This window comes from Platichthys flesus, chromosome 7, assembly GCF_949316205.1.
Source record: "Platichthys flesus chromosome 7, fPlaFle2.1, whole genome shotgun sequence".
In the NCBI taxonomy this organism is placed as follows: domain Eukaryota; kingdom Metazoa; phylum Chordata; class Actinopteri; order Pleuronectiformes; family Pleuronectidae; genus Platichthys; species Platichthys flesus.
Window position 1 is genome coordinate 10,568,773 of NC_084951.1, and position 12,482 is coordinate 10,581,254.

The 12,482-nt window shown below is 40.1% G+C and overlaps 1 protein-coding gene across 2 annotated transcripts in view; it reads left to right on the forward strand.

Moving 5' to 3' along the window:
• prkar2aa (protein kinase, cAMP-dependent, regulatory, type II, alpha A) overlaps nt 1-12,482 on the forward strand; it is a 43,903-nt gene that overhangs the window by 17,111 nt on the left and 14,310 nt on the right. For both annotated transcript variants that reach the window (XM_062392047.1, XM_062392048.1), the window contains exon 3: nt 11,900-11,935. In XM_062392047.1, coding sequence (XP_062248031.1) covers nt 11,900-11,935 — 36 coding nt within the window. The remainder of the gene's footprint in view (nt 1-11,899; nt 11,936-12,482) is intronic.

Consider the following 12,482-nt stretch of genomic DNA (forward strand, 5'->3'; position numbering starts at 1 on the left):
CATCCACCATTATTTTATCTTTATAGCAGTTAACCACTGCACTAACTAGTCAGTACTACACCAAACATTGCTGCTGCCTTTCCCTTGGACTCTACCTTAATTGTTGGTTTTGTTTCCATTCTCTTATACCTACTTCCACCAAGGAGGTAGTGTTTTTACACCTGTCCATTTGTGGAAGGATGGGATATGGGTCAAGACAGAACTCATTTGATTTTAGCTCTAACTTGGATCTGGATAAAGGGGCAGATCCAGGAATTCTTTGTCACTTCTTTAACATAGCAAGAGAGACAGCATTTTATGAGTTTTTCACCAATTTTCCAGACTATACTGCATATATCATGATGAAAAAAATGATCTATTTAGGAGACTTATGTGTGTGTGCAATGTGGTTTTGACTTTTTAAGGTTAAGGAACTCGGGGGGAGCTATGCGATCTACTGAGTGCCATGTCTGTTCCAGTGAAGGGTTAGGGCTAACCCTTCAGGGCTCTTTCTACGCTAAGGAAAACCTAGATGAAAAGCATTAGTAAAAACATCACTAGGATTATTTCCTTTTCAAATTCTGCCAATCGATCCCTTTCACTTAAATCTTAAACACTGAACCTTGAATTATTTAAGGTAATATTAAATAGTTGCATAAATTTCCCCTGCTTGTTTCAAGATCCGAACTGGTGAAACGAAGTTCAGTAGCTTGCTCTGTGTAACCTCTCTCTTCTTTTGCCAACCACATGTAGTATTTCTTAACAGTCTACTCCAATGATATGTCATCTATTCCCCAGCTGACTCTCATATGATACAAACAGCTGCTGGCTTGAAGCAGCCTGTACTAATTATACACATTATCTCCCTGTGATCATGATAAAGGAGCATTCCCCTGCAAAACTCAATTCTGTTGATGTTGTCCAAACTACTGTTGGAATCTTCTGCATTTTGAGCATGTGCTCTGTTCAGTTGGTTAGGCCCCAATTTTGGTAATTGAAATGTTGTTTAACACTTATCATTTGTGTCTGGTATGACGCACAGAAACCAGCAGACATGATACGTCAGCAGCCCTGATATCTGCCTCGCACTGCACATTTAGACTAGAAGTACGCAAACGTTCCCATGCTAATTAAGTCCATTTGCTAAACCTAAATTTCTTTATTAAAATACAGTCTCATGTTTAAAAAAAATATGCATATATCTTATGCGAATTTGAAATCTTCTCTTTTGCACAAATTACGTGTTTGGAATGAGATTTCCATATTAAACTGGTATTGGAGTGTAAACTGTGTAGAGCCTTGAGTTGAAGTTGCTGAGATCAGCCTTTCACATTGACTGCAGATTTATAGAGGCAGACTACATACGTCTTCTTCGGGGAGAGGGACACACAGAAATAAGGAGAGGGAGAGATGCATTAATAACCGATTAGAATGGGGGAAAAAAACTGTGCTACGAGTTGGCAGAAGGTAAAGCACTGAAAAGATTGCTAGAAATGCACACTCTTAGAAAGCCATGCCGCAATTAAGTGGCCAAGAACTGCAGTTCTGAAACAATTATTTGTATTCCGCTCTGTTAAATTTGTTAAATTCAGATACTCTCTAATACAGTAGAGGGAAGGTTGCCATAAACTCCTCTCCTCTGAACAGGCTGCATGTGTGCATTTGGAGACATGGCTCTGGAGGGATTTCGCTGTATACGTGGGTGTGCAGGAGCAGACTGAAGCTGATAATGTGCTTTATTGTGTCTGCTTTTGAGCTTCAACTGTAGTGTCTTCCATCCATGATTTGTGAGGGGTTGCTCATGTATCTTGTACTGTATGTGTGGCTTTGGTCTATCAGCTTTACTTTGCGTCATTAAGTGCATGATTGAACCATTGTATTTGTATGTGAGTGCGTGTCAGCAGAGACTAACAGTGATGTCCGAGTTTGCAAGCTCTGGAGGAGAGGCAACACGTGAGGGAAGTTCCCTGTTCCACATCTGACCCTCCTGTTATCAATCACTCCTCAAGAGGAGGAGAGGTAGAGAGGAAGAGCCATGAGCAGAGATGAGAGAGGCTGAAGGGAAAGCAGGAAAAGAGATGGAGCGACAGTGTGGGTGGATAGAAGAGGAACAGATGGTGGGGGCTGTTGCCGAGGAAGAGATAGAAACATAGGAAGGGTGGGAGAAACACTGTAGGTTCCACCAAAATGTTATAGTCTTAGGGAAAACCCTGATATGTAGAGTCCTGTCTTATTAAGCTGTTTCAGCCATTCATAATGTCAAACTGGGTTTTGAATGAAATGATTATGCACTTTTCTGCAACAAGACATAATCTTTCAAGAGAGGTTTACAATGCATCAAAGCAAGATTTGAGAAATTTTAATTATTTTTTTTCTTAGGAGGTACTTTATCACAGCCTCCTCCACCATCATCAGGTTTGTTGTTTTAAGATACTCATGACCCAAAGCAAAGATGCATGGAAGTATGTGGACAGTGACGGCCATATACTGTAGCTTGAAATTGACGCATCTCTTTTTGTTAGTAATGACAGCATAGATGAGCCTCAAGATATTTGAGCGGCTGCATTTTTTTAATATTTCCTTTTAATTTTTAAATCTTTATACTAAGGTTAACTGGTAAAAGACCCCTTTCACAGATTTAGAACTAAGAACTGATGTTTCCAGATAGTGCCTAATTACCTGTACAACCTTTTTACTTTGTAGATAAATGTTGTCTCCATGTCCTATATGTCGGGGAAAGACAAAAGAACCATAAATGGATAATGACTTTGACCTAGACTTAGTAGCACTTTAAACTGAGTGTGACTGAGTTTCTCAACTACTCACAGGCTTAAGTCCAGATATTACTCTCTAAAATAAATTATTCTCACAAAGACATCATGTGTGTGAGAACAGCTTAATTTTCTACCTTAAATGCAATAAATCTGTTTTAATGCAACCGTTATAGTTCACTTTTTTCAGTGATAGGCTCCCTCCAGACCATGCCACTGTATAATTCTGCCAAATTCATTCTGTTAAATAGAATAAAGACTAAAAGGTGGTTGACTGGTTCATTATGGAGAGACTTCCAAAATGTTGCTGCTTTTTAATGTTTCTAGTTCAGTAAATAGAGAAGTAAAAAGAAAACCAGAAATTGTGAGCAGCAACAGGTAGACAAATAACATAGCTATCTTTTCCCTAAAAAACTTCCAATTGAAAACAAACTGTTCCTTCCGCAGCCGAAGTTAGGTTGAATTTCATTCTTACCAACTGTGTCCGTGGATTTGTTATTTCTTCATTTGTTCTCTTCGCAGTCTAACTTTGTCGATGCAAAGATTGGCCAAATGTAAGATATTGAAGTTTTAAATTTCAGAGGCGCAGTGGCCAGATTCATGCTTTGTATGGTCTTCCTCCCAGAAACTGTCTCATGTATTGATGGACTGAGTGGACAGAGAGTCACACACTGAGAATGTCTGTAAGAGAAATAAATGAAAAAACACCTTATTCACTTATTCAATCTCTCTCTCTCTCTCTCTCTCCCCCTCCCTCCCTCCCTCCCTCCCTCCCTCCCTCCCTCCCCCTCCCTCCCTCCCATCGCCTCTGTGATTATAGCTGCCCTCATTTGTCTCTACCGTTTTTTTTCTGAATCCCCAGTTATGTTTTGTGGTTGTCCTTTTTTCCTCTTATCCAATGACTGTTTATCTACCTTTTTCTTTATGTGTAACACATCTCTGGCCACCATGGTTTCTGTTTATCTCTCTGTCCCTTTTTTCCTTCATATCTATATCAACAGGATTATACACCAGTGTAATACTCATCATTGCCATCATGTTGACGTTTACTTTTTGTGTTTGTTTTTTTCCCCCCTTACTGTTTCTGTTGATTTAATTTTTCCATGTCACAATAGATTTCGCTCTGTCCCCCCATCTTGTCTATCTTTTTTCTGTTCCCCCTCTGATTCTCCCTCTCTCACCCTCTAAATTTTCTCTTCCCTCCATTTCTCCCCTCTCTCTCTGTTAATGCTGTTATGGCAGCGATTAGGTGTATGGGGTTGGATAGTGAGGGAGAGAGAGAGAGAGAAGGAGGGAGGGGAGAAGGAGGGATGATCTGCCACTTGTTACGAGCTGGATAGAGGAGAAGGGGGTGGATGGTGGCCGAGAAGGGGGGAGGAGGGTGAAGGGGGTCCTGTTGTTATGGTGATGAGATCTTCTTTGTGTTAGGTTGCCAAGGCAACTTCAGACGTACACTTGATACAGCCACCATCACAACCACCAACACCCCCTAGCACATGACTGTAGGGAGAGCACTTCACACATTGCACACTCAGAATTACGCACCCACACATTGAAACACACAAAAGCATGTGCACACACACATTTTCAGTATGTCCACCTGCTCTTAACGGAAGAAACTGCATTTTACATGACAGCTGGAGACATTTCATTTTCTAATTGGTCAGATCACTGGGACTGCGCACGTACAGATCAGGCTCCTTTATTCCCGCTTTTGCTTGTAAATGCCCCTGAAAATAAGTTCGAAATGGAGAACGTGATTTATTTCATCAGCATTGATCCCGTTTTTTATACTCTTATTTATTTTCACACAAACATGTTGCCTGTGTGTGCGGGGGGGATTAATTAGCTGTGAGTTAAAGAGCAACAAACTGTGACGTAAATTGAAAGTTGAGAAATCAAGAACAAAAACCAAGACAAATCTACAATATAAAATCGTACACAGAGCATGCGTGCGTCGTCATTCCGCCTTGCTGGGCTACCCACAGTGATCTGACCTGTTCATGAGTTGGACTTGGATCAAAGCAAATCATTTTGAGCAGTTTGGAATGCATCCTCCCAGCTGGTGGTTATTTAGCAGATAATAGAGCTTCAGAAGGGAGGGGCTTTGTGGTTGAAAGTGAGGTCTGAAAATTATAGTTATTATTATTTTCCAGGTGTTACATGGTAATACAGCTCCTTTCTGCTAATTACTAAAGATTGCTTCCTCGCACGATGCCTTTCCTCTATCCCCCATTTTTTGAGAGCTGACGGGAAATAAGAAAGAGAATAAGAGATTCAAGGATTGCCATGTTCTGAAGATCCCTGCCCTGATGCAAATGTAACCTTTTGGTTGGCACCTTAACCCATAGGCCACCATGGTTTTCACCCCAATTCTGAATTGACTACTTTTCTGTTCTGTAACTGCAGTTTGCACCTATGTGCTGATTCTTCCAATGCCAAGGGCTTTACCAGTCCCCCTTTTTACCTGCCAGCTAATTCACACCTCAGGTGAAGCAGGAAAGCGTAGTGCTTCCAGTTGTGATGACAGCTCAGGGTCAATTCAGCAAAAAGGAAAGTCACACTGCACCTTTTGAATGTTTATAGTTTTAATATTGCATTGTATTTAACTTGTTTATAGTCTGTTCTTTCTACCTTGCCTTTATTTTAATTTAATTATTGCACTGCTGGGCTGACCTGTCTATTCTCGTCCAACATCTTTCATTGTGCTGTTGACCCTACTTGCACATGACAAATACAACCTGAAAAACCAAGAATAATATTAAACTCATGAAAGTGTAATAACACTTCTTACACCATAACCCTGTTGTAGAAAGAGGTCTGAAAAAAACCCTCAGATGATGAGTTTTCTCTACATGTACCTGAATAGTCACATCTTTTCCACAGTTGGCTGGCTTTACCCTCCAAGTACTTTAATGGGGTTTAAGTAGAAGACAGGGATAAAGGAGGGTGACGAATCACTTCTCTGCCAGACTTTTGGAAGGCACCAAACATGGCTTTAATGCTATCCATCCTTAAATCAATTAATAAATTGAGTAGTTAAGATTGAAACTATTCAATCGGTAAGTCCTGCCCTGAGACAGACCTTCAGATACACCGTAATAAACATAATTGCAAATAGATGGACTGGTCAGAAGGAAAATAGCCAGGCAGAGTGCAGAGCTTTTATAAGTACTATCAAACACAGTGACGGTGGAATGCATGCATAAGCAGAAAAATACTGTACGTTTTAGATGACTCACCGAGGTCTGGTACACAAAGATGCCACCCATCAATTTAACCTCATACATGTTTCTCCCTCTATTATTAACTAGTGGCTATTTTTTTATTCTCATTCAAAATGTACCTTACTGTGTGTGGCCCCTGATGGATGGGTTTCTATTTACAAGCAACAACATGTACTGTCCTTGTGATCGTGTCTTGAGAACAACCCATCCACACTGCTTCAGTCGACCCTTCCTCGCCTTCTCAGCAACTTACCACGATAGAATGGATCCACTTCCTGTTTCACCAACATTTTTGTATTTTCTGTTAGCCACACAGTCTTTTGAACGCTCAATGCTACATTCAAACAACAAAATGTTTTTGTTTTATTTGTGAGAGTAAACACAACCAGAGAATATCTGTCCGTTCTCCAGTAAAGAGGAGAGAAGACTACTGGCTGAAATAATTATAATTGCTGTGATGTACCTGTTGTGAATATTCCAGAGAAGCCAGCTGTCGTGTGTGGGCTCACCAGACCATCCATAGGTGCACACAGCTCAGAGAATGTCACTGTCATCTCCAGAAGCTGTCTGGATGACTTCAATTTTAAGTATACCTGAGGCTGCCGCTGATCATAGACCAGTTTGATGACTTGCCGGTACAAGGACCTGTCTCCTGTGATTTTCATTCTCAACACTGATTTGCCTTCGCGACTTTCCATCACATTGGAGTTCATATATTTAGGTTGATATTTTCATGTCCATTCGCGTCTTTGCATTGTAAGTAATCTCATTGCTTGAAAAACAAGCTGTCATTTTGGCGCCTGTTTAATGGAGCCATGTTTTTGCTTTGATTTGATTGGTTAACGGTCAGCACGCACTGAGTCCTGCAGGGAAATCATTATCTGCCAAAGAGGAGTTTAGCTGGTGCTTGGCACCTATTCAGTTATAAGTCATTTGGCATTTACCTTGTAAATTCTGATGCTGTGTTAAAACAACATCAAAGCCTGATAAGTGGACTGGCAGAATGAGAATTCATGTCGGTGAAACAGATGCCAAAAGAGTCTGAATGGGATTTATTCATATGCGTGTTAACACATATATACAAATAGTTAAAATGCAGAAGTTGCTCTTGATGAGATTTAAATGTGTTGTAGAAAAAGGTTTTATTACTTTCAACCAGGGACATGAAGTAATTTCATCCTGTTGATGCCACAAATGTCATTGCCCAGTACCCGATACTCTCCTGTGACTTTATCCGTGTTGAGTGATACTAAGAGAGATCTCCACGGAGAGTGGAGTGTTAAACACTGTCTATCCCTCCTGGTGACTGGGTGAAAGTGGTGTGTATGTGTGAGTTTCCCCCAGGCTCCTGTCTTCACAGTCTGGATCTAATGGACTCTGACGGGATGGTAATAGGGTAGCAATGGACACACACTATGTGTGTATGTGTAGCAGCCATGAACCATGTCCTTGCTGGCTAGTAACAGCCCAGTGTTAGAAAGCAGGTGTTTAGGGCCCTGACCTCAACCTCAGTGTGTTTAAATCAACACCCTGTTGCAGGCAGAGACACATAATCAGATGACAAACAAGCCCAAGGTTAGGATGCCCCTATAGGCCCACACCAATGCTGCACAAAACCACAATCCATTTACTAGGAGGGCAGAGAGAGACTCTTTTTACTGTACAACGATACATACTGTAAGTACTGGTACACACTGACCCGTGTGCATGCACACACACATTCCTAGACTTTGTTTCTCCTTGTTTATTATTCTATTAAGAAAACTCCTTATTCTTTCTTGACATGCCACGTTATTAGCCCTAATTTGTATGCATATTCAGCCCTACAGTATACTTCCTGATGAACACCGTCTAGTGTCAATTGCAATGCACTGAAATCATGACCCAGAATTAAACTTAATAACTAGCTGCTGTTTTGACATTTCCATTTCACTTTGATGTTGTTGCAGACATTAGCTAAAGGCGCTGTATCATCATCTGGAAAATAAACCAAACATGAAAGAATGTTTTGTTATATAATGAGAGTGCCATCTTACATCTGTCAAATTACTTCCTAAAGATGAACATTGAGGCTACTGTAGTATATTAATTAACTTGAGTTGTATTTAAACATGCTCACAGTGTGTACTTTTGCTTGCATATAGGCTACATCGTTAAGTATTCAACCCTTGTAACTCCTAAATCGGTCCAAGGGTCATCTTGCCCCAGATTCAAACCATACCCTGTCTGAAGCCAGGTCTGGGAGGGAAGCATGCAGGCAAGAGGATGGAATTTTGTCCTGTCCTCAAAGGATTTAGTTGTGCAAAGTCTGACATTTCAAAGTTGGGCTGCTGCCGTCAAAACTGCCAAGAGAAAGGTTCTGTAGTGTCTGGAACTAGACATCCACTATTCTCAAGAATATAAATGGACATGACATTTATTTATCTGCATACGGTTCTGTTAGAGCAGGGCATTAAAACATGCTGCATAGATGTGGACGTTTCTGCATCGATGCAGTGACTGAAAGTAATCATGGTTTCCCCTACATTCATAGCGGGTTTTCACCACTGAATAATTATAACACTGCTGCTTCATGATCAGACAGACACTCATTGAAGGTCCGGTCGTCCTGTGTCAAGGTCTTTGTCAGAGTCTATTTTCTCCTCACTCCCCAGCTGACCTTCACTCACTTTACACTTCAACAATAAACATTATCACTGAGGTACAGGGCTGACGTTTACTTTGGGTTTGTTTGAGTCGCATTAGAGTTTATGAGACACATGTATATGTGTCTCATAAACATGTTTAAACATGTTTAAACCTGCTACACAACATGGGACATGACGTGACACACACAGGCAGATCATCAGAGTTAAACTGACCTGAATGATCCAGAGTCACTTCATTTACACTGAACCATTATTAACCAGTACTTTCATAAGTGTATAATACATTTAGACTATATTGCTATTCTTTCCAGACTAATATCAGTGTCTCTCACCTGGTATATGTAGTACTCACATAATGTAAAAGGCGTGTTGCATTCTTTTGAGCCAACACTTAAATAGATTAGTAATTATATATTATTTCAGTCTTGTCAGTGTTATTAGCTGTGATCTAAATGTCAGGTATGCAAAAGTCTGGGACATGCTTGGTTAAGTAATTTTTAGAGACATGCATTTTAGGTAGGGCTGTGTGTTATTAACATAAAAATGATTTTTGTCAATATGATAATGTGAATCCTTTAAAAAGATTTTAATTGTTGCATGTTGTGCCAAATTTTGCCAAATTCTATCTCTACTGTTTGAATAGACCTGAGAAGTACTTGGTGACAGCATTTGTTATGTCTCGCCATCAGTTGATCTCTTTCCACAAGGCATTTACTGCTGAAGGATTCTGCTTACGTTTTCTGTGTGTGCTGGTTTCTTTGTGGGTTAAGTTTGTCACCTTATTCATGAAGATTGTCATATTCTTCATATTCTGTGTGGTACTTATTTTTGCAGTAAGCCAGTAATTAACAAAAGAAAAGTTTGGTTGACTGAAATCACATTTCATTGAAGCAAACAATTTGCACATCTCTAGGTGATATAAATTAACATATATATTTACAACTTTAATGACAACGGACGACAAGTCGATCCTACAAAAAAATTGTTGCGAACGCAGGGATCAAACTCAAGCTTGAATGTAATCTTGCCCCGTTGAAAAGTTCCCTCTTGTCTGCATTTCCGCCAGCAAGTCGTAACCAGCCCTTTATAAACAGTATTGATGCCACAGGGCCACCCTTTCTGCCCCAAAAAAATAAAATCCATATTCTTTATTATTATTATGATTTAACAATAGTACAGTTAATTTTCTACATCTTGAACCTTAATGGATAAACATTTTACTATTTTATTTATTGACAATATTTGAAAATATATTTATTTTGCTTTTGTAAACTGAACTTTTTTTTAGGTAAGAAAGCCAGAGCCATGGTTCCTCATTGAGATCTTTATTACAAGATGAACAAAATATGCGCTGCCGTAATCTTAAGCAGCGGAGCCGACAGCTAGAAGCCGGTGCTAAAAAACACACATATAATATAATAACAATATAAAAAACATCATGTTAAACAACAACTTAACCACATCTATATAATACTTAGGTCTGACAGGTTTTGCCAGATGTAACTCCAAACTATCAAACAAGGCACCGAGTCGACAAAGCGAACGCAGCCTGGTGACTGTCAGTCCAGCTGCAGTAAAAACTCGCTCTGAGGGAACTGACGTCCCCGTGATACACAGGTAGCTCCGTGCTAACTTGGCTAGCCTGGCCGCGGCTCCGGTTTTTGCGCTCCCCTCGTCCGTGTCAGACAACGCAGCTCCTCGTCTCCCCCAGTCTCGGGGATGGCTTCGCAGTATTGGCAGTGAACCAAGTCATTTTTAACTCAAATGGTCCCCCTCTACACTTCGCCATGACCTCTTCATGTTTACTTTTGAAATGGAAATACACGTTAAATCGCAGCCAGTCGCAGGTAACTGAGTAGGTCTGTGGCGTTTTCTTCAAACACTGCCCCCCGTGGTCAAATGTGTAATTAGTGAATTTCTCGATGAAAAAATAATTTCCTCGACGAAATTCTTAATGATCAATTAATCGATCGCGATTAATTATGCCCATCCCTAGTCTGTTCACTAAACAAGTGTTGAATACAAATACATTAAAGATCGGTTTAATGTTTTCTGTTTCTTCTGTACCAAACCATGATTTTTGAGTACCATTACACCCCTATTGATTTTATATTGCTGTTTTATCATCAGTCTTTTCAAACCTATCAACCCCCGTGTGAGTTAAGTTGTTCAACATCACAACACTGACTTAACTTGTGGTGTAGTGAACACAGCAGTGCTTGCTCTCTCAATACTCCAGCACTGTAGCTGTATCTGTAGTTACTCTGACCTACAGGGGGTCAGAGTTCAGAATGGCAACCAATGCCAACAAGTTCATTGGGCAGATGTGTGCTGTTATGAATCGTTGAACGATTACAGTGTGAGATCAAATGTGCCATCCTGGTTGTTGAGGAACATTAACGGCAGCATCTGTGTCTCCAAACAGTGAACAGCTTGAAGCTTTTTGAGGCAGTGGAACAGGCAGGCCTGCTTGTCAAGTCAAAACATAAACGTCTTTTCACCCAATGTTTTCTGTTGGACACAGCAATGGTCGATTCTGGCATCAAAAATAAAGATGCGACACCTGTTACTTGTGGAATGAAATGTGTTGCTGGATCCTAATTGATTAGATGTAATGGTGCTGTTAGGAAATGGTATTATGGAGCCTCAGTGTAATGGAATCAATACAGACATTAGTGTCAAAACCCTCTTATCCTGTGTCTCTCCTGATACATTATTCGTTGTAAACATTTTAATGGTGAAGAGGTCACAGTGGGGGCTTTTTTAAAGTTATATTTAATTCTCTCATATCTGTCAAGCTTCAGGTCATGTAATTGTAGCTACTAGTTTGTTCATGATTTTTTTAGTTTGCAATCTTGAAAAACGTTCTGCCGTTGTGTGCTGATGATCATGTAGTAGGCTGTCTCCACTGCTTAAAAAGAATAAATAAATTGTGAACTTTACATTACTTTGTCTTCCTTTCTCAATTCATTTCATCGCTTAATTTGCTTTTTTGAGCATGTCCTACTTTTTCTTTTCTCTTCACCCTATCTGTTTGAATATCTTCATCACTTACTCTCCAATGCTGACTGTCGCTCTGATTCACTGTCTGCCCGCTGTCTCCCTTTCCCTTTTCTAAATCCTCCTCCTCTCTCTTCATGTAATGTCATAAACACCTCATCAGAAGGGATGATCATGATGATGAGAATTTCATAGCAATCACATAATTTTATTAATTTTCATTGTGTAAAAAATAATGATTTTAATTCCATGTCTCCCTCTCTTCTCTCCACAGCTCCACCACCCAGCAGATTCAACAGGAGAGTGTCAGGTAACATGTGTTTACTGACGTGTGTATGAGCGTGAGTGTGAGTGTGCATTTTGAAGTGTGACGTCATGTCCCGTAAGTGTAATCCACACCAGGGACATTATAGGGTGTGTGTGCATTATTGTGTGTGTCATGCATGTGAAACCCTGGTGATCTGTTTCTCTCTGTCAACTTGAATATATTTACCTTTGCCATGCATGTAAAAAACAGAGTCAGAAGTGCCAATGCATTGTGTTTGTATGTCTGCCGTCTCTGTAATCTTGTGTGTGTACGGGGCTTTTGTTTTCTCACGCACCGTCTAGTGTTTACATACGAGTAAATGAATGTCGTCAGCCGTCACAGCACACTGCACTTTGATTAGGCTCTAGGTGTGTCTACTGACGTTTATCTTTACAGCTGCCCCACCATTATTGTTCATCCTGCTTGCTAAACCAGTATCTAATAGGTTAGGAGTACGTGGAGTTAATTTGTTGTCCTGCGTTGTAGGAGAGTGTTGTAAAAAAACGTCTTGTGAGCTATATATGAATAGATAAGTAAATAAAGATATACA